We start from the raw sequence: 21477 nt of genomic DNA, 5'->3' as shown, positions 1-21477 counted from the left end.
TCTTTTCCAAATCCTTTTTGGAGGGTATTTTTGTTAGCAAATAATTTTTTTTTAAAATAATTATACAATACATATTATTTTAATATACCATATACCAAACAGTCAATAAAAAAAATAACCTCAACATAGTTAATTATAACATTATAAATACACTTTATTCAATATTATTGTTATAAGTCTGCCAAACAACAAGAGCCAGAAGTTGGAGTATCATATTGTAAGTTGGGACAAATTTTACTATTTTAAAACTCGCTTCCCAATGCAATGTGAATATCTCTAAATTTCAGATCCGAATTTAAGAATAAAAAGAATTAAAAGGAATATACAGTGACATGTGACAAGATTCCTACTTATGAAAAGTAAATTAGAAGTTATAATATTTGTATCAGAAATGAAGAGGCAATTAATCCATTGTCCATTTGCTTGGAAGCCAAGAGAAATAAACAATAGACAGAAAATGAACACTTATTTTTTAAAAGTAGCAATTTCAATGGAAAAAAAATAATATCATCCTGCAAAATTGTAGGACTTCGATGGAAAAGAGTTTCTTTTTATGCAAACTTTTCTTTTTCTTTTTAATAAATAATTCAATTAACTTTTAGGAGTCGTTTTGCTGTGATATTAAAGCAATTAATCACAAAATCCGGCAATTAAATCATATTCATATTAAGTAATGCATGAACTTATATAATATTTTATGCGGGATACAATATTAAATTAAAATATATGTGTTAATAATACTGGGGTTAAACTATTTCAACACATTTCAAAATAAGTGATTTATGTATAATAATTTTATTAATATTAATCACTGCATAAACAATATTCGTTGTATAATATTATAATCCTGACATATCTATCAAGTGAACCAAATGACTAAATTCACCCCTAAAGAATTTTCCTTCCATATTGTCTTCTCCCCCTAAGTCTTAACCAAACAAGGGATTTTTTAAGGGATTGTTACACAAATACCCGGCTGAATTTAATGTTTACTATTGATTATACATAGTTATATATATATTATTTATGAATTATACATATATTATATATTTGCCAGCTATTTTTAGTTTAAGAAATCAGGTGGGCGGCTATTTGGGCTAATTCTTCTTTTAAAAAGACAAAAATCACTTTTAGCCTACGGCCGAAACTATTTACATCGGATAACCAATTATATAAAATTTATATACTTTTTGTATAAAACATGCAAAAATATATATAAATATACAAAAAAATATTCATATTTTCGATTATAAGTGACTATAGAATGTCATTTTCCCATTTTAGAAAAGGTATTTTCACATTCTTTTCCTTCATTTTCGCTCCATCCTATTTTACCTTTCCTCTTCTATTCAATTCCTCACGGTTTGTAAAAACAAACGGTTTAGATTGTAGCTACGTTGTCCACTTGATCTTAGATCCTCGTTTGATTCATCCAGATTCCTAGGACCCTTCTTTCCTCTAAAATCATTACTCCTCATTCACCAATTATTACTACTTTATTATTCACCGCAAATCCTTCAGTGTGTAAAACGTGCTCTCATTTACTTGTTTTTCACTCCTTGTATTCATTTCACCCTTTTGTATTCTTTTCTCCCTTTGACTTCAAGAATGTAACAGACCCTTTAAGCCCAAAAAACCTTTTCTTGAAAAAGGTATGAGCTTTCTCTTTGTTGCCACTTTTGTGTTTTGAGTTTTATTAATATAATTCAGCTTCTTGATTTGACATGCTGATGGGTTTTAATTTTCGTAGTGATTACTGATTAGTGCTTTATAGTTGAAGATTTTGTAATCTTTTGTGGTTCAGTATACTGTGAATTTTGAGTGTCAAGATTCAAAATTTGTGCTTACTAATCAAAAAACTGAGAAAAAGATTCAAACTTTTTTCCTTTTCTCTCCACAGCTATTTTAGTGTATTTTTCTCTTTATTTGAGCTTGAATTTTTCATAGTGCTCAATTCTATATAGTTGAAGATTTGGTAATCTTTTGGGGTTCAAATTGGGAAAATAGGGCAGTGTACTGTTAATTTTTGGTGTCAAGATTCAAACCTTTTGCTCTTTTATAGCTATTTTAGTGTAGCCATGTAATTATCACTATAAATAAGAACCATGTCAATGCTTCTTTCATCTTTTCTTTAGCCGAGGGTCTATCAAAAACAACCTCTGTGCTCTGCCCTCCAAAGTAGGGGTAACGTTGCATACAACTTACCCTCCCCAGACCCCACTTGTAAAAAACTACTGTGTTGTTGTATAAATAAGAATCATAATTCCAACAATAGTGATTAATATTGACATAATAGAAGTAAGTGGGTCGATCAAGTATCCGAAGTCGTAAGATAAATCTTTATTGATGATCCAAGACCATACATATTGATAAAAAGAGCTGCTATTTATTTGCTGAATAGATATTTAGTTGAGCTGGTAGCGGCTAGGATTCACTATGAAAATGTACCAGATAGTTTGAGATTGAAAAAACAATTCTTGACTGGTTTATGGATTTCAACATGGTTATTGATTTCTTGGGGAATAGTGTTGAGTTTGCGAAAATTTATTTTTTGACGCTGGAATTGAGTTTCCCTGCTGTTTTTGATCTTCGGTTACATGAAAACTGAGTGGGGAGTAGTGTGAATATGTTACTATTGCCAGATTTCAATGCCATAACATGTATCGATAGATTTGTATTCTTAACAGGAAGAAAGTCAGATTTGCCTAAATACTAGGCATAAGGAAGTGTGGCATAAAATATGACCTGAATTGCTGGGCCTTTAGGAAATTTTCAAGCTCTAGCCGATGGGACAAAATTACTTTTGAAAGAGAACCTTATTCCATCTAGAGGAGATACTCGTTTATTTAGTATCAGATAAACCATAGCAGTAACGTCGATCTTTCTAAGTTGGACTTATTAAAAATAAAAAATAAAATAAAGAATCCAAAAAATGCTCTATTTCGATCTATAGTTCTACATTTCATATACATGCAAACTTGCATTCGTTTGATGCTTGTAATACCTTCTTATCGTGGAATTGAGGTTGGATCAGGAACTTAAGTGCTTGAATAATTTATACTAAGGCAAGTTATAACCTCCTATTTGGATATCCTCTATCTCTTCCTTTTTCCGAGTGTGTAAAGATCTTTTTTGATGTTGGAATTTGAGTTTCCATGCTACTCTTAATTTGGGGTTGCATGAAATGGACTTGCATTTCAGAGTGGATTTCATATTGTGCTTGCAACACACCTTCTTATTGTGGAATTGGGATTTGGCGTAGGAACATACATAAATGCTTGGATAAGCTTGTACGAAGTTCAAGTTAAAATCTCCTCTTTAGATATCCTCCATTCTTATTTTGCAGATTATGAGACTATGATATCAGACTCAATTAGTTAATTCCTAATTCTTAATCTCCATGAATGCAAATGCAATGGACAAATGCTGTTGAAATAGGATTTGCATGTCCCTGATTTTGGCCTATGCTTAACTTAAGGAAATTATTTTGATGAGGATCGTAAAAGGATGAAAATTAGTTTGAGAAAAAAGAGGGACGAAAATCAAGGGGGCGTTTAGGAGTGGATCAATTACCACGTGTTTGTCTCATTTTCTAGTAACCATTTGGGAAGTGTGATTCAGGATTAACGTGCTTATGAATTTTGTTCTGAGGCTCTTATGTACTTATGTTGTTTGGTGTCTAGATGAAGCTATTAGTGATAATTACATCTATTTGTTTTGTTCTTTGATAAGTTACAATTATTTGCTTATCCGGTTCTGTTACAACTTATTTTGCAGGAGCAGGCAGATATGAAAAATAAAAAAGTATCAGGAACTGTAATAAGAAGATCTACTGCTGTTGCTTACACTAACACTCGGCTAAAAGTAACAGTGCTGCAGCCGGAGTAAGAGTATTAGTGGCTTTGTTCAATGCTGAAATCTTTGTTTCTGAGATTTGTTACTAACTCACAGAAAGTGAAAGCCAATGGCAGAAGAAAATGGACAATTTGTTTTTACAGATTTTCAAGAATCTACATCTACTAGATTTAATACAGATGTACAGGCAAATAACAACTTTCACGGTTCTGGTCTTCCTGGTCTTAAGAGGAGAGGCCAAGGTCACGGGAGTCGCTCGTGGATAAAGATTGATGAGCTTGGAAATTCAAAGATTTTGGAATTGGATAAGGCTACCGTTATGAGACATTGTGCTTTGCCAGCTCGGGATCTCCGTCTTTTGGACCCTAAATTTATCTATCCTTCCACGATATTAGGGCGAGAGCAAGCTATTGTGGTAAACCTTGAACAGATCAGATGTGTCATCACTGCTGATGAGGTTATACTGATGAATTCTTTGGATGGTTGTGTACTGCAATACGAGTCTGAATTGTGTAAACGCCTTCAGACAAATAAAGATCAGCCGGGTAAATTCCCATTTCTATTTAGTCTTTCTGCACTAAATCTTAGATTTCCTCAAAGAGATGAAAACCAGTGAGTACTTGTTTCTGTGGAAGAGTTGTAAGCCAGTGAATTCTATTCTGTGCAGCTTACTGCTAGGTTGCTTCCTTTCGTCTCTACATAGCTTTAGACAATCTTAAATTGTCTTGCATCATAATTTTGACAGGGAAAAACTACTCCGCCCCTCCATTAAGTCCCTATTATATCTCCATGCTGGTTTAACTGTCAATTGTTGCTTTTCAAGACCCATTAGACCAACTTGAAAAGTGAGGTAACCATTAATATATTGAAAGTAAACTAACAGCTTCAGAAACTACTTGGATATACTAGCACTTAATAAGACTCTGCATTCCAGGGTTAAAAGGAGAAGTGAAAGACTTCTTTTCATAGAAAAACCTGTCTCACTTTTGGAAAGGCAAAAGAGACTAACAAATCCCACAGATGTAGCTCTCAGAGTTAGATTAGTATGATTTTATAAGTAAAGAGCGGAATACAGAGAGCCTATTTTTGTAAGGCGCCTACATTGGAATCGTTTGAGATTGAGGCATAGCTATTGAAATGTCATTCTTTATGTTTGAATCAGATCCATGTAACTCTAAGTCATTGGACATATGGTACCACTAATACAAAAAATGCAAGACGAATTATTGAAATCGATTAGTCTTCCCCCTCAATGAGAAAAGTTGAATAAGGGGTAAGCTTGTGACGTTCCATGTCGGGAGTGAAACCACGTGTTGTTTGGTTTTTCTTTTTAATATTTTTATCTGGTATTTGATCAACGATTATCAATATGTTTGTGTGTATATATATATATATATATATATATATATATATATATATATTATATTATACACACACACACGCACACACACCCCACACAGATCAAGAAGTCCTGGAACAGTTCTTGGCTACTTTGGCTTTTTCTCATAGCATCTGAAGCTGTCCGTAGGTCTGCATAAATAAGGAGAATTATTTAAAGTAAAAGAATGGAAAACCTGCATGATGCTATAAGTTGGACATGTTTTCTCACTATTGGAAAATGACTTTTTATTCTGGAAATTTTATCTTGTGTAACCGCAATATTTCCATGACACTAACTGTGCATTATGGGCATAAAGATCTCATTTGAAAGGAAATATAGGAAAAAATAAAAATGATAAAACATTAAAGGTATTGAGTATAGTCTTTCTTGAACTCCAAGTTTGTTATCGCAGTCATGTTATCCAGCTGCTTTTGTCCATGTAGCATGCACTTGTTAAGATCTTCCACAAATGCTACTTTTGAGTTTTGACCAACTCTATTGCAGAAAGAAATTAAAATTAGCCTTAAAATGTTTTTCGTTCCACATTGTTTGTGCTTTCGAGTGACAGCTTGGCTTACATCTGACTTTAGTTTGATCAAACTTCTGTACTTATTATCTATAGCTCTTCACTTGTCAATAAAACAGAGTATCTCTAGCTATTAGAAGCAATTGAGTCTATCCCTTCTATTATAAATGTCCGATACTTGAGCATGTTCAGCAACGGATGGTGTTTTTGTTGTTTGAGTAAGGGCAGCCTGGTGCACGAAGCATCCCATATTCTCGCAGGGTCCGGAGAAGAGCCGCATTGATGTAGGCAGCCTACCTGATGCTTGCATCATTGGCTGATTCCACGACTGTTTTTGTAGTTTGAATGATGCATGTAATTACGGTCATTATTCTGAAATGTTATCTCTCCTTTTCATTTATTTACCATAACGTCATATGCCTTTTGATACCACAACAAATACACCATCCCGAACTTGTTCGCGTCTGGTCTATGAATCCTCTATATCCATTTATTTCCAATGTGATCTGTCATTTGATATATGGTAAATTTGATATATTTCAAAATTTTCACAATGGGTGTGTTTCAATTCAGATGGTCTTCCTTTCGAATTCAGAGCCCTTGAGCTTGCTTTGGAGCTAACTTGTTTGTCTCTTGATGCTCAGGTATGCGGCAGACTCACTCAGTGGCTGATTGAAAACTTTTTTTCCCTGTAATAAACTAGAATATTTCTGTCCATAGTAGGCAATAATACACTAGCACTAATATATGCCATTGATGCATAATGCAATAAGGATCATCAAGAACGGCAAAGAGGAGTTATAGAATATCTTAAAGCTTAGTTGCAGTTTGACCCATTCTAAGTTAAGAGCTTTCATTGTTTTGTTGGTTACTAAAAATGGATTCAAGATACCGATCAAAAAAATGGATTTCAAAATGCTTCTCGTCAATTGCTTTTGGATGTTAGAAAATCCCCTCCATGTTGTTTATTACTCAGTTTTATTACTACCATAATGTGAGGTGTTGGGCCGAAAAATATAAGAGCATGCACTTTGACATGGTTTTCTTTTCTCTGTATCCAGTACCTCAAACAAATTAAAGTAATTTCTCAATTAAACATATGTTCTGAATCAAAATTTATTTTTTCATGTCGTTCTTACTTTAACAGGTGAAAGAATTAGAATTGGAAATATATCCAGTGCTTGATGAACTAGCGTCATCTATTAACACTCTAAATCTGGAACGAGTCCGTAGATTGAAAGGTCAGCTGCTTGCCTTGACTCAGCGAGTCCAAAAGGTATGATTGTAGTACACAGTCTGACAACGCTTGGTAACTTCTTAGGCTGCTTTAAAAACTTTTTAAATAAATGTTCAGGTCTGTGATGAAATAGAACATCTAATGGATGATGACGGTGACATGGCTGAGATGTACTTAACAGAGAAGAAACAAAGGAAAGAGGATTTTCTTAATAATGATTTATATGATCAACCAGATATATTTGGCAAAAATAGAGGAGCAGCAAGATCTGCTCCGGTCTCACCTTTATCATCAACTACGGGGGTGCAGAAGTTGCAACGAGCATTCAGTAATGTGAGCTCAAGCAAACACGGAAGCTTTTCAGCTTCATCTAATGGTCAAGAAAATATTGACCAACTTGAAATGTTGCTTGAAGCATATTTTGTTGTCATCGACAGCACTCTCAACAAGTTGTTATCAGTAAGAGATTCTTATGTTACTAGCTTTTCTTCTTGAATATTGTCCACAAAATCTTATATTTATAGTGCAACATTAATTAAATTAGAATAAACTAAACAGTTCCTGATAGATTCAAGAGATGCTTTTAGAGATAAATTACCATTCTTACCAACAAAAAAAAAATCAACAATCTTAAATTTTATTTCCTAATATATAGCCTCAGGTTCTGGTTTATGGATAAGGGGAGAATTATGGGAATAATCTAGCACCTGATTAATATATTAGTGGGTAGACTAAGTAGACCTTATATTACTATTTACAACTAACAACAAACCCAATGTAATCCCACAAGTGGGGTCCAGGGAGGGTAGTGTATACGCTGCCTTATCCTACCTTGCGAATATAGAGAGGATGTTTCCGATAGACCTTATATTACTGTTTGACCCCTACATTTCTTCCCAACCGTGGGCGACTCATTCACTTTCTTTCTCTTTTTTCTTTAGGATGTAAGTTGTTTAGGTACTTAGTCTACCCCTAGTTATTAGCTTTTTATGTTAATAATTCTGGGAGAATATACTGCGGACTACACCGGGTTCAGTCAAACTACTTATCTTAGTCTCAACCGAACACATGACATGAGAGATCTTCAATAGAGTCAAAAATTGCATAGGCCGAGATCTTTCCCAAATAACCTATGTTGCGCGGACTCTCCAAAATGCTACCGCACCCGTGTCGTATCTTCAAAAAATACCCTACTTTTGGAGGATCAAACACACACCCGACCATATTTTCGGAGAGTCTGATCAACACAACCAATAACTCAACTCATTTCTTTAACTTTGGGGGGGGGGGGGTTCATTTGGATTGATGAGCAATGACTAATGCATGACCCCCTAATTATTGATTCGGCGTTACAACCAAGGAGTTTGTATTTCTCACTTCCATTGTCTCCGGTGTTGCAGCTTAAAGAATATATCGACGATACAGAGGATCTGATCAATATAAAACTGGTAAGACTAACAAGCATATATATATATATATATATTGTGTGTGTGGCTGTGTGCCGCGCACATGCTTATAAAACTCATGAAACTCACTCCAGTTTTTATTCTGTAACAGGGGACTGTCCAGAATCAGCTAATACAATTTGAGTTGCTTCTAACAGCTGCAACATTTGTGGCTGCTATATTTGCTATGGTGACTGGAATATTCGGAATGAACTTGAAAACCACAGTTTTTAACGATCCAGATGGGTTTAACTGGGTTCTTATCATCACTGGAATCTTTTGTTTGGTCTTGTACATTGCTTTCTTGATTTACTTTAAGCATAAGAAACTCTTTCCACTGTAAACAAATCGTAACATTTAGTGTGGAAATTGCCATGCGATCATTTGATTCTTCATTTTCTCATCTTGCTTGGGATGCCCTTTATGCATTAAATTTTCATTAGCTTTTATTTGAGCTATTATTGCCCTTTTCTGCATTTGATTGGGAAAAAAGCGGCGAATTAGTAATGTTGAATAGGGTGTATTAGTAATGCTGTGATTAGTTATGCGGAGATTATTTCTTATTCACTGTTTGTTTTGGTATATTAAAGCATTGCATAATTTCTAAAAAGATGGCTTGTTTACAAAAATACTCTTCACATTCTTTAACTTTATACATTATTTTTATTTCAACAGTTACTCATTCAGTTATATAACTAATTTCATGTTCCACTTTTTAAAAAAAACTTTTTTTTTTGTTTTCCCCAATCAAATTGCTACTAGTAGTAGTAATTTTTGTACATGTAACTAGTAGCTAATCTCTTTCTGCCTATTAGCACAGAATCAAATTGCAACTAGCAGATCATATTTGCATTAATCAAAACAAAGCAAATAAATAAGCCAAAAATATATACGTTCCCACATGATAATATATCAATAACTAAAAGTATGGAAAATGGTCAAAACTACCCTTGAACTATTGACTAAAAACACCCTTCGTCCACCCATCAATCTAAAAATGCATATGACTACGGTCAACACTAAATAAAAAAGTTTTATATAAATACCAAGTGGCATTTTCTCATTGGTCGAATTTAAAACCCTGACCCCAGTTAAAAAATCCACCCATATGTAGAGATTTTCGGACCCATATCCAACCCAAATCTAATTCTTTTTTAAAAAAAAATATTTAATTGTTTTTTGAACCAAGCTTTTATAATTTCAGCAATGAATTCTTCTTCCCAAACTCAAGTTTTCAGATCAACAAGTAACTTGATTCCCAGCTCAATAACAAAATCAAATCAGTTTTACGCATCAAGTCGCCAAATGAACTTGAAATCGCAAACCAAGTGTGAGCTTGAAAATATCAATAATAGTGGATTCAAAGTTCTTTTTCAATTTTCGAATCTCAGCGGCAACTAAGAATTAGAATCAGTTTAACAACTTGATTCTTAACTTCAAACTACTAACACAATCCTCGAATCTGCTCAGGAACTGAACTTCGAATTTCACAGTGATTAACCAAAAAAATTATTTTTTCAAGTCAACTGAGCCGCTCGGAAAAAAAAATTACTTCAATATTTCTCAAGCAACAAATAAGGTTGGAACCAGTTAAATTCACTTTCTATAAGTAATTTTCCATCAAACTTGAAAAATCCTTTTAGCAAATGTGTTTTAGAAGTTTTTTCCAACAGTGATAAACGAGAAAAGTGAAGTATCTTTTTGGATTTTTTTTTTCTTTCTTTTGTTGTAATTATCTCAGGCTAAAACTAAATAAATTATAGGAATAATTCTTTTAACCTAGACTCTTGATACCAAATGATAGCAATGGGTGAAGTTTATAGGGTTTAGCTTTGGGTATGAGTCCAAAAACCTTAACATTTGGATGGGTTTATTTAATTTGGGTCAGGATTTTAAATTGGGCCAGTGAGAAAATATCACGTGGTATTTATATATACTTTTTTATTAATTTAATGTTGACCATTAGTCATAGGGGTAAAAATGGGCCAAAAAATAGACGGGGGATGAATTTTTAGACCGATAGATGGACGAAGCATATTTTTAGCCCTAAATCAATAGTTCAGGGATAGTTTTGGTCCTTTTTCCGATAAAAGTATTTCACTATAGGATTCAATAGAAGAAAGGAATTAAGCACAGTACTCATGCTAAAAATAGTTTACTAAATTGAACTTCGCCGAACACTTTGATATCATTCAAAAATAGTTGGGATACTCTGAATCGCTGATTTTGGACTGGCTGCAAAATATGGCGGAAAGTATTTGGAATAGGTTTTGAGAAATTTGAGGAGCAATTATGTCTTTAACCATGTTTATGCAAGTATTAAAAACCTTGCATTGCTAGTACTATGGCTTGCTACGTATTAATAAACAAGATATATAACTAATACTTATACATATGTTGAAAAAATATACGGACCAAACAAGGGATTAGTAATGCAAAAAGCTAATCTTTTCCTTTTTAATAACTAACAAAAGGGTTGGGTGGGGAATTCTTCTTCTTGAACATCTCAAGTAAAATGAATTAACACACTCTTCCCAATATGTTTATTGCTCTATACATATTTCCTCAATCTTTGTATGTACACTGCACATTTTGTCTCTATACTGAAGAGAGTATAAGAAGATACAGATATAACATCAAAAATAATGGAAGACAACAATTGATCAAGTTCTCAAAAATATGTCAAGTATATCCTCATTTTGTTGTCCATTTCACATTCTCCTTGCTTAACATAATATCAATAAGATCATTTCCCCTCCACATCTGGTCTATCAATCAATTCTACATCAAAAGGAACCATTTTTTATATCAATTTCAAAAGTAGTTTCATTGGCCTCATGATAATAATATGGACTTTGTGAATATGCAGAAGACTCCGATTCACTCGATGCATAGTCCATTTGAGATAGAATATGTTGTGCTTCCAATGAACAAGCTCTGATTTGGCTGTTGTAAAGAGCTGTTTCAAGGTCCTTGATTTGAGCTTCTAGCCTGGATTCTATTACCTCGTGTAGGCGCAAGCTTAGTTCCCTCGGGGAAATAGGATAATTGGCAGGTTTAGAATGATAAATCCTAGTTGCACTAGTATCCCATTCTGAGCCTGATGAATCAGAACACTGCACATTGAGGTAATCTAGTTTGAACTCTCCTTGAGCCACATCTACTTCATCTTCTGAATCTAGCTGCACAATTGAAACGCATAAATCAGAACACTACTCTAACTAGACAAAGAAGGAAGAGTAAAGAGATTAAAGTTTTGTGATAATAAGTTAAACAGCAGTAGATCTCCAAGTATTGTTGACATAGACACCAAACCAGCATAGTTTGAGTAGGATTCAATCAATCAATCAACTACACCTCAATCCCAGACTAGAAGACGTCAGCTATATGAATCCTTTATATTTGTCGCTCTTTGAGGATTTGTCATAATTAAGTTACTTTTATGTTGTCTGTTAACCTTCTACAAATGTCCTTTTTCGGGGACTAGAACCGACTATACTTTGCACAAAGGTGGAGTTACAAGTTTGATTATGATAATGAAGCCAAATTCCTGAAGTCCACCGTGTAGGACGAGAACAGCTATATAAATGCAGGGCTTACAATAATCTCAAGCAAGTTGGGATCGACTATATGAATCCTAACTGTCTATGTCGTTCCATTTAAGCTCGCCTCAGTAAAAGTGTAGCTAAATACAGGCTTACCTCAACAAAATCAGATATACTTTCAAACTTCATGCTCATTTCCAACCTTTCCAATTCAGCTTCAAGCTCTGCCTCAATTTCACTCATCGATTCGTGATTCTCTGCTACCACATGATTTGTGTTTTCACTAGTTTGTCTTGTTGTTTCATTAACTTGAACTTCAGAAGAAGATGACACTGTCTCAACATCTGACACAGAGAGACTATATAGATTTGGCTTTTCATTACCATCATTAGCAACTTCTTTCACAGTGAGCTTCTCTTGTAACTCTTCAACTAAATTCTTGATCCACTTTAACTTTTCATTCACCTTTTCTATCTCTCTCCTATTTGCAATAATAGCAGACATCATACCAGTAATGATTCCCATATACAATACAGCCATTCCATTTGGTAGCCCTGCTTGAATCATGTCAAAGTAGAAACATAAATAAAGCATTACTAAGTTACTTTATATGCATAGAAAATAGAAACAACAACAACAAACCCAGTGTAATTTCACAGGTGGAGTCTGGGGAGGGTAATGTGTACGCAGACCTTACCCCTGCCTTGTGAAGGTAGAGAGGTTGTTTCCGATAGACCCTCGGCTCAAGGAAGTGAAAATGGATGAATTTGCATAAAATTCAAGAGATTCCTTAAGTAGAAACTTATTTCTCAAGAAAGTGAATGAAACAATAAGATGTGAGATCAACTAAGATAGTTGAGTTTAACTTATATACACCGATAATGTAAAAGAACTTTCGCACTAACATGTCACCTTATATGATTATTATACGTAACCATCCATAAAAAAGTGAGATCAGCAACTTGGAATGTAAGGTAGGTTACATGCTACAATAAGTTAAAATATATTGATAGCGTAATTTTTTTTTATATAATCAGTATATATAAAAGTTAAATCCAAATAAATTTTGGTATAATAATTGAAGCTGAAAGAACCTGTTGAATTGAATGGTCTACTAGAAACTTTGTTCCTGGTAATTGTATGCTCTCTTCCAGTATAATCTTCTGGTTTGCATTCGACCGCAAATTCAAAATTTGCTGATGAATCAAGATTAAGATGTCTGAATCCGAAAACCCCTTCGTCAGAAACTTCGTTTTTAGCTCTTTTTCGAGCTAATCTTCGAAATGGACAAAACATTTCACGCACTTGGTACATCAAATTCTTGTTATCTGATTGTTCATGTGTTGAGATTTTAGGGAATTGCTTTTGCTCTAGTAAGTTGTCCTTATTGTCTGATGAACTTTGCAAATACTGTGCTACATAACCAGCACCTGCAGCTGCTACAACAACCCAAAACTCCATATTCTTGAATCTTCATGCACAAGAAAAACTACACCTTATTTCCTTACAAAGAAAAAAAAATGATCTTTACTTTCTACTATGTCAAGATTACTAAGATGAGCTTAAATGAAGCGGCGTGAGCAATGAGGATTCACTCAATCGATCCCAATTTACTTGTGATTGAAGCGTAGTAGTTGTTGTAGTATTTCAGAGATTTTTTCCCATCGAAGGGTAGATTTGGCTATTACATGTAGGAGGTAACAGGTATACCGTGAGATAGTCGGAGGTTGCACAGATCATGAACATCACCGTTAGAAGAAAAAACATGAATATGGAGTATAGACTCTAAGTTGAGAACATAATATTGATTAAAGAGGAGAGAGTTTCTGCTAAAATTTATTGGATTATAGATGATCTAAAAAACAAGTTGGACTAGGAAAAAAAGAAAAGAAAGAAATGGAGAAAGTATGAACTGGAAAATGAAAATCTAGTAATTAATTACTTATTCAAAGATAAGGAAGACGTGGAAACTATGATAGTAACATTGTCCCTTCTGAAAATCCACAAAGAACATAGCATAATTCCATAGATGACGACATAGAGTTAGATCTATTAGATTAATAAACTTTATGGCTTATTAAGAAAAAGAAAAAATGATTTTTCACAAGCCGTGCAATCGGCCACTAATTAGGCTGCTTACATCACACCCCTTTGGAGTATCGCCCCTTCCGCGAATCCTGAATGAACGCGGGAATGCGTCATACACCGGGTTGCCTTGTCTTTGGAGGCAAAATAACAACATAATTTAAGTTATAAATACGGATAGTATAAAAAACTCTCACCTATATGCAAATTAGTTATCATTTTTATCAATTTACAAATTTATCTTTAAAATAGATATTTATTACAATTTTATTATAAATGACCAGATTATATAAATATTTATCACACTATTAATATATAGAACTTAAACTCTTAACAATATTAGAGTAGTTCAAAAAAACACTCTATACAGAACCATTTATTCCTAAAAGCAATTGCCAGTCATTTTTTACGAAAAATAGAAGGAAAAAAATAGGTGGAATTATGTATGGTTATCATAGTTTAGTCACCATGACCACGTAGCTTGTTCTTGAAAGTGAAAGCTGGAGCCAAAGAAATAAATTTGAATAAATATTAGTATTAATAAAAAAAAGAAAGACTAATAAGTGGACTTTTCCAACCCACTACAATGAAGTCCAAACATTTTCTTTTTCTCAAAAAAAAAAAAAGAAAAAAGAAGTGAGGCCCTAAATGATTCACGTATCTTTTGAGATAATTTTAATTTGTATATTATTTTTTTCGACGAATTTTTAAATTTAATTGTTATTATAGCTACCAAAATAGCTGGCGCCAGAAAAATTGTGAGCCAGCATTTGGCTAAAAATTCGGCAACACAACTAGAATTTAATTACCTGGTTTGAGATTGGATCCCACTCTAGATTGCGTTTGTTTCAAGAAACAGGTGAATTTCTTTTTTTTTCCAAACATTATTTCTGAAACCTTTTTCTTTCAGATTTTTTAGCACACTGAAAAATTATTTTTGAGGTGCTTTTCAGCTTTGCAAAAATAAAAAAGCTTCTTTCTAATAGGAGTAGTATTTAGTTGGAAAACATTTTTCCATAAGTTTTTCAAAACAAATGATGGGATTGTTACAAAAATAGTCGGCCAGATTCATTATTTTTTTTAGTCGATATACATAGATTATATACGGTTATATACATATTATTTACGAAATATATATATATATATATATATATATATATATATATATATATATATATATATATATATATATATATATATATATATATATATTATACATCCACCGGCTATTTTTATTTAAGAGATTAAGTGGGCTCCTAAGTGAGTTAATTCTTTAAACATTTTTCATTTTTTTTACTCCTATTTAGAAGCGAGAATAAGGAGGTCTTGGTCGTTCAGGGCTACTTCGGTCTTTTCAACAAGAGCAATGTACGCCTAATTTTTTTCTATTCCATTCGGTTCGCGCTCGCGGCTCTTCATCTTCTCTGACGTGTAACATTAACCTGCTCTTGCTTTTGGCGCTTTGAGCTGTTTTTCTAGCTCGACAATACATGCGTTCTTACGGGGATCTACAATATATTTTTAGGGTTAAACATTATCTCTTCAGCTTAGATAAATTCGATGCCCTTGTTTTTTTGCATATTTGATTTTTAATTTTAAGGTTATATTTGACAGTTTATTGAACTGTTTAGCTGTGATCGTCGAATAAATTCTGAAACATGCTCTGTTTTGCTTGGGTTTCCTTTTCTGCTATTTATCTTGTCTTGTCGTCTCCATCTCTGCTCGTTTGCTGATAGGTTATTACTTTGCGCTTCGTATTTCATCTCCTTCTTCATATTTGTGTGCCTGAGTTAATGGAAAAAGTAACTTTATTAGAAGTACTATTCAACTTTTTTGATAGAAATACATAAAGGACCATACTGTTATAAAATAAAGACTGTAAAGTAAAGACAAGTATAGAGAGAAACTGATATATTATTCAAACTTCAAACTTCTGTACATAATGAACTGAAAACTCCTCTATTTATAGAAGAAAGGAAGCAGCTACGAGGCTTTTCAGGAAGCAGCTGCAAGGCTTTTCTTTAGCTGCTTGTAAGATGTCTGCATGAGCTGTTTGCAACCTGCATGTTTAATAAGAACCTGCTGCAAATTATTTCATTGAGCTGCTTGCGACCTGCCTGCATCAGCTGCTTGTAGATAAACTTCAACAGAGTACTAAATGGATAATCTTCTTCAGGAAGATTATCTATAGCGGAGTAATAAATGAACATCCACAATATAATTATTTTTATAATACTCCCCCTTGGATGTTCATTAAAAGGTATTGTACCTCGTTAAAACCTTACTAGGAAAAATCCAGTGGAAAAAATCCTAGTGAAGGAAAAAGAGTAAACATATTTAGTAATACGCATTTCTAGATGCCTCATTAAAAACCTTATAAGAAAAACCCTGTAGGAAAAAACTTTAGTAAGGAAAAAAGAATACATCGCGTATTTTACTCCCCCTGATGAAAACCTTGTTTCAAATATTTGAGTCTCCGCATTCCAATCTTGTATACCATCTTCTCAAAAGTTGAAGTTGGCAAAGATTTAGTGAATAAATCTGCCGGATTGTCACTTGAACGAATTTGTTGCATATCAATGTCACCATTTTTCTGAAGATCGTGTGTGTAGAATAATTTTGGTAAAATGTGCTTCGTTCTATCTCCTTTAATAAATCCTCCCTTCAATTGGGCTATGCATGCAGCATTGTCTTCGTATAAAATTGTGGATCTTTTATCACACTCCAAACCACATTTTTCTTGAATAAAATGAATCATTGATCTCAACCATACGCATTCCCTACTTGCTTCATGAATAGCTATTATCTCAACATGATTTGAATAAGTAGCAACAATTGACTGCTTTGTGGAATGCCATGATATGACAGTACCTCCACATGTAAACACATACCCGGTTTGAGATCGAGCTTTATGGGGATCAGATAAATAACCTGCATCTGCATAACCAACAAGATCTGCACTATCTTTGTTAGCATAAAACAAACCCATATCAAGAGTTCCCTTTAAATATCGCAATATATGCTTAATCCCGTTCCAATGTCTCCGTGTAGGAGAAGAGCTATATCTTGCTAGTAAATTAACAGAAAATGCTATGTCAGGCCTTGTAGCATTAGCAAGATACATAAGTGCACCAATTGCACTGGGATAGGGTGTTTCAGGACCCAGGAGTTCCTCATCCTCTTCTGGAGGTCGGAACGGGTCCTTATTCACTTCAAGTGATCGAACAACCATTGGTGTACTCAATGGGTGCGCTTTGTCCATATAAAAGCGTTTTAAGACCCTTTCTGTATAGGCAGATTGATGTATAAAGATCTCATTTGCTAAATATTCAATTTGCAGTCCAAGACAAAGTTTTGTCTTTCCAAGATCTTTCATCTCAAATTCTTTCTTAAGTCCAACAAGATTTATGTCATCAACATAAACAGCAAGTATAACAAATTCTAATGCCATTTTCTTTATAAAAATACATGGACAAATAACATCATTTATGTAACCCTCTTTCAACAAATATTCACTGAGGCGATTATACCACATGCGCCCAGATTATTTTAAACCGTACAAAGATCTTTGTAATCTGATTGAGTACATTTCTCGAGATTTTGAATATGCTTCAGGCATTTTAAATCCTTCAGGGATTTTCATGTAAATCTCATTATCAAGTGACCCGTACATATAAGCTGTAACCACATCCATCATATGTATTTCAAGCCTTTCACGTAAGGCTAAACTGATGAGATATCGAAATGTTATGGCATCCATAACGGGTGAATATATTTTTTCATAATCGACTCCGGGTCGTTGTGAGAATCCTTGTGCGACAAGGCGAGCCTTGTATCTTTCAACTTCATTTTGCTCATTCCTTTTTCGCACAAAAACCCATTTATGACCAACTGGTTTTATACTAGCAGGTGTTTGAACTACTGGTCCAAAGACCTCTCTTTTAGCAAGTGCATTCAATTCTGATTGAATTTTCCCTTTCCATTTTGGCCAATCAGATCTTTGTTGACATTCTTCGACAGATCGGGGTTCAAAATCCTTACTATCTTGCATAATGTTAAGTGCAATATTATATGCAAAAATATTATCCACTACTATTTCAGATCGATTTAAATTAATCCCATCACCAATAAAACTTATTAAAAGTTCCTCGCTCACTTGAGCCTCGGGTTTATTGATTTCTTCAGGAATCTCATAACTAATCAGATCTTGGGTCTGTTCAGGAGATCCCGTCATAATATCATTTTGATCATTTGTCGATTTTCTTTTTCTAGGATTTCGATCCTTAGAACCCATAGGCCTACCACGCTTTAGGCGTGCTTTAGGTTCACTAGCTCTCATGCTAATAGATGGTCCTGCTGGGACATCAATTCGGATAGGCACATTCTCTGCAGGGATATGTGACTTAGTTATCCTTTTCAAATCAGTAAATGTGTCTGGCATTTGATTTGCTATATTCTGTAAATGGATGATCTTCTGGACCTCCTGATTACATATAGGGGTATGTGGATCAAAGTGAGATAATGATGAAACTTTCCACACAATTTCTCAATATTCTGTAAATGGATGATCTTCTGGACCTCATGATTACATATAGGGGTACGTGGATCAAAGTGAGATAATGATGAAACTTTCCACACAATTTCTCTTTTGATTTTCTTTTTCTCTCCCCCTAATTGTGGGAAATTTCTTTCATCAAATCGACAATCTGCAAATCGAACAGTAAATAAATCTTCCGTCAATGGTTCAAGATAGCGAATAATAGAGGGTGATTCAAACCCAATATATATTTCTAACCTTCTTTGGGGGCCTATCTTACTGCGCTGTGGTGGTGCTACTGGCACATATACAGCACATCCAAAAATTCGTAGATGGGCAATATTTGGTTCATGACCAAAAACTAATTGTGACGGAGAATATTTATTATAATGTGTTGGTCTGAGACGGATAAGTGATGTTGCGTGCAAGATAGCATGGCCCCAAACAATAGTGGGCAATTTTGTTTTCATAAGTAGTGATCTTGCTATCAATTGCAGACGTTTAATAAATGACTCTGCAAGGCCATTTTGAGTATGAACATAAGCTACCGGATGTTCAACTTTTATCCCAACTGATAGACAGTAATCATCAAAAGCTTGAGATGAGAATTCTCCAGCATTATCAAGGCGAATAGCCTTTATAGGATAATCTGGAAATTGTGCCCTTAATCGAATTATTTGGGCTAATAACTTAGCAAACGCCAGGTTGCGAGATGATAATAGGCACACATGAGACCATCTTGAAGATGCATCTATTAGGACCATAAAATATCTAAACAACCCACTTTGTGGGTGAATAGGTCCACATATATCCCCATGTATACGTTCTAAGAAGGTAGGGGACTCAATGCCAACCTTCATTGGTGATGGTCTAGTGATCATTTTGCCTTGATAACAAGCATCACAAGAAAACTCATTATTTGTAAGAATCTTCAGGTTCTTTAATGGATGCCCACTCGAATTTTCAGTAATTCGTCTCATCATTATTGATCCAGGATGGCCCAAACGGCCATGCCAAAGCACAAAAGTATTTGAATCAGTAAACTTCTGGTTTACGATAGAGTGTGATTCAACTGTACTAATCTTTGAATAATATAAGCCAGAAGATAAAGTTGGTAACTTTTCTACAATGCATTTCTGGCCAGAAATATTCTTTGTAATACAAAGATATTCCACATTCATTTCATCTATTGTCTCAACATGATACCCATTTCGGCGGATATCTATAAAACTCAACAAGTTTCTTCGGGACTTGGAGGAGTACAATGCATTGTCGATAATAAGTTTTGTTCCCTTAGACAGGAATACAATAGCTCTTCCGGAGCCTTCAATCAAACTTATATTACCAAAAATTGTAGAAACATTTTCTTTTTCCTTATGCAAATAAGAAAAGTATTTCTGATCTTTGAATATGGCATGAGTTGTTCCACTATCAACTACACAAATATCTTCATGATTGGTCTTTGATCCAAACATAATTTGAGGATTATCCATATTCTTCAAAATGACATAAATAAAATAAATATGATAGTAAACATTATAACTTTTATTTATGTACAATAATTACATAACTATACTATCTACTACAAATAACAGAAATTAAAATATTTACATCTCTACAGATTCACTACCGATCACATGACTTGTTTCTCCTTCTGGGAGTGCAAAGTAATCAGCTACATCCAAATGCATGAAGTCTAAATTATCTTCAGAAATAAAATTTGCTTCAGCATTTTTCTCTGTCTTCTTCAGGGAAGCTTGATATAGCTCAACCAGGTGCTTTGGCATACGGCATGTACGTGACCAGTGCCCTTTTCCTCCACATCTATAGCATGCATTTTCTGGCTTTGCTGCTTGTATCGCTTCATGCTTTTGTTCCTTCTTTTTCCACTGCTAGTGGTGAGGAGGGTTCTTTGGTGCATTATTATTACCACGATTAGAGTTTCCTCCCCGACCACGGCCATGACCACGACTGGGGCCACGTCCTCTTCCACGTTTAGCTTGGTGGAAGTTCGTCTCATTCACTTCTGGGAATGGACAAGAACCAGTAGGTCGGCTTTCATGATTTTTCATTAATAGCCCATTATGTTGCTCGGCTACAAGAAGATGTAAGATAAGTTCAGAATACTTTTTGAATCCCATCTCTCGATATTGCTGCTGCAGGAGCATATTCGAGGCATGAAAAGTGGTGAAAGTTTTCTCCAACATATCATGATCAGTAATATTATTACCACATAGTTTCAATTGGGAAATAATTCTGAACATAGCAGAATTATACTCACTGATAGATTTAAAATCTTGTAGCCTTAGATGAGTCCAATCATAACATGCCTGTGGAAGAATGACCATCTTCAGGCGGTCATATCTATCTTTCAAATTACTCCACAGTATGACTGGATCTTTAACAGTAAGATATTCCATTTTCAAGCCCTCATCAAGGTGATGGCGTAGGAATATCATTGCTTTGGCACGGTCTTGGTTTGATGCCTGATTTTTATCTTTGATGGTGTCTGCCAGACCCATCGCATCAAGATAAATTTCGACATCAAGCATCCAAGACATGTAACTTTTGCCCGATCTATCCAGGGCTACAAACTCAAGTATAGAAAGATTTGACATTATTTAGAAAAAGAAAGTTCGTACCTCTGATACTTTCAAAGTATTTTCTCGAGATGGCAGAGTCTCGTGCTGATAACGTGTTATAAAATAAAGACTGTAAAGTAAAGACAAGTATAGAGAGAAACTGATATATTATTCAAACTTCAAACTTCTGTACATAATGAACTGAAAACTCCTCTATTTATAGAAGAAAGGAAGCAGCTGCGAGGCTTTTCAGGAAGCAGCTGCAAAGCTTTTCTTTAGCTGCT

General features: G+C 34.3%; 2 protein-coding genes across 2 annotated transcripts; one reads left to right on the top strand and one right to left on the bottom strand.

The window, feature by feature from the left end:
• The first annotated feature begins 1515 nt into the window (after window positions 1-1515).
• Window positions 1516-8839, top strand: LOC104089498 (magnesium transporter MRS2-5). The gene is made up of 7 exons (XM_009594412.4): window positions 1516-1652; window positions 3778-4400; window positions 6336-6406; window positions 6910-7038; window positions 7117-7458; window positions 8400-8447; window positions 8557-8839. The coding sequence occupies exons 2-7, from the start codon at window positions 3965-3967 to the stop codon at window positions 8785-8787; spliced, it is 1257 nt and encodes a 418-aa protein (XP_009592707.1). The 5' UTR covers window positions 1516-1652; window positions 3778-3964; the 3' UTR covers window positions 8788-8839.
• A 2116-nt stretch (window positions 8840-10955) lies between these two features.
• Window positions 10956-13901, bottom strand: LOC104089499 (uncharacterized). The gene is made up of 3 exons (XM_009594413.4): window positions 13084-13901; window positions 12146-12543; window positions 10956-11626 (listed from the first exon to the last, which is right to left on the bottom strand). The coding sequence occupies exons 1-3, from the start codon at window positions 13448-13450 to the stop codon at window positions 11231-11233; spliced, it is 1161 nt and encodes a 386-aa protein (XP_009592708.1). The 5' UTR covers window positions 13451-13901; the 3' UTR covers window positions 10956-11230.
• Window positions 13902-21477: the final 7576 nt, after the last annotated feature.

This window comes from Nicotiana tomentosiformis, chromosome 10, assembly GCF_000390325.3.
Source record: "Nicotiana tomentosiformis chromosome 10, ASM39032v3, whole genome shotgun sequence".
In the NCBI taxonomy this organism is placed as follows: domain Eukaryota; kingdom Viridiplantae; phylum Streptophyta; class Magnoliopsida; order Solanales; family Solanaceae; genus Nicotiana; species Nicotiana tomentosiformis.
The sequence above is the reverse complement of the archived record's forward strand: the minus strand, read 5'-3'. Positions and strand labels throughout refer to the sequence as shown.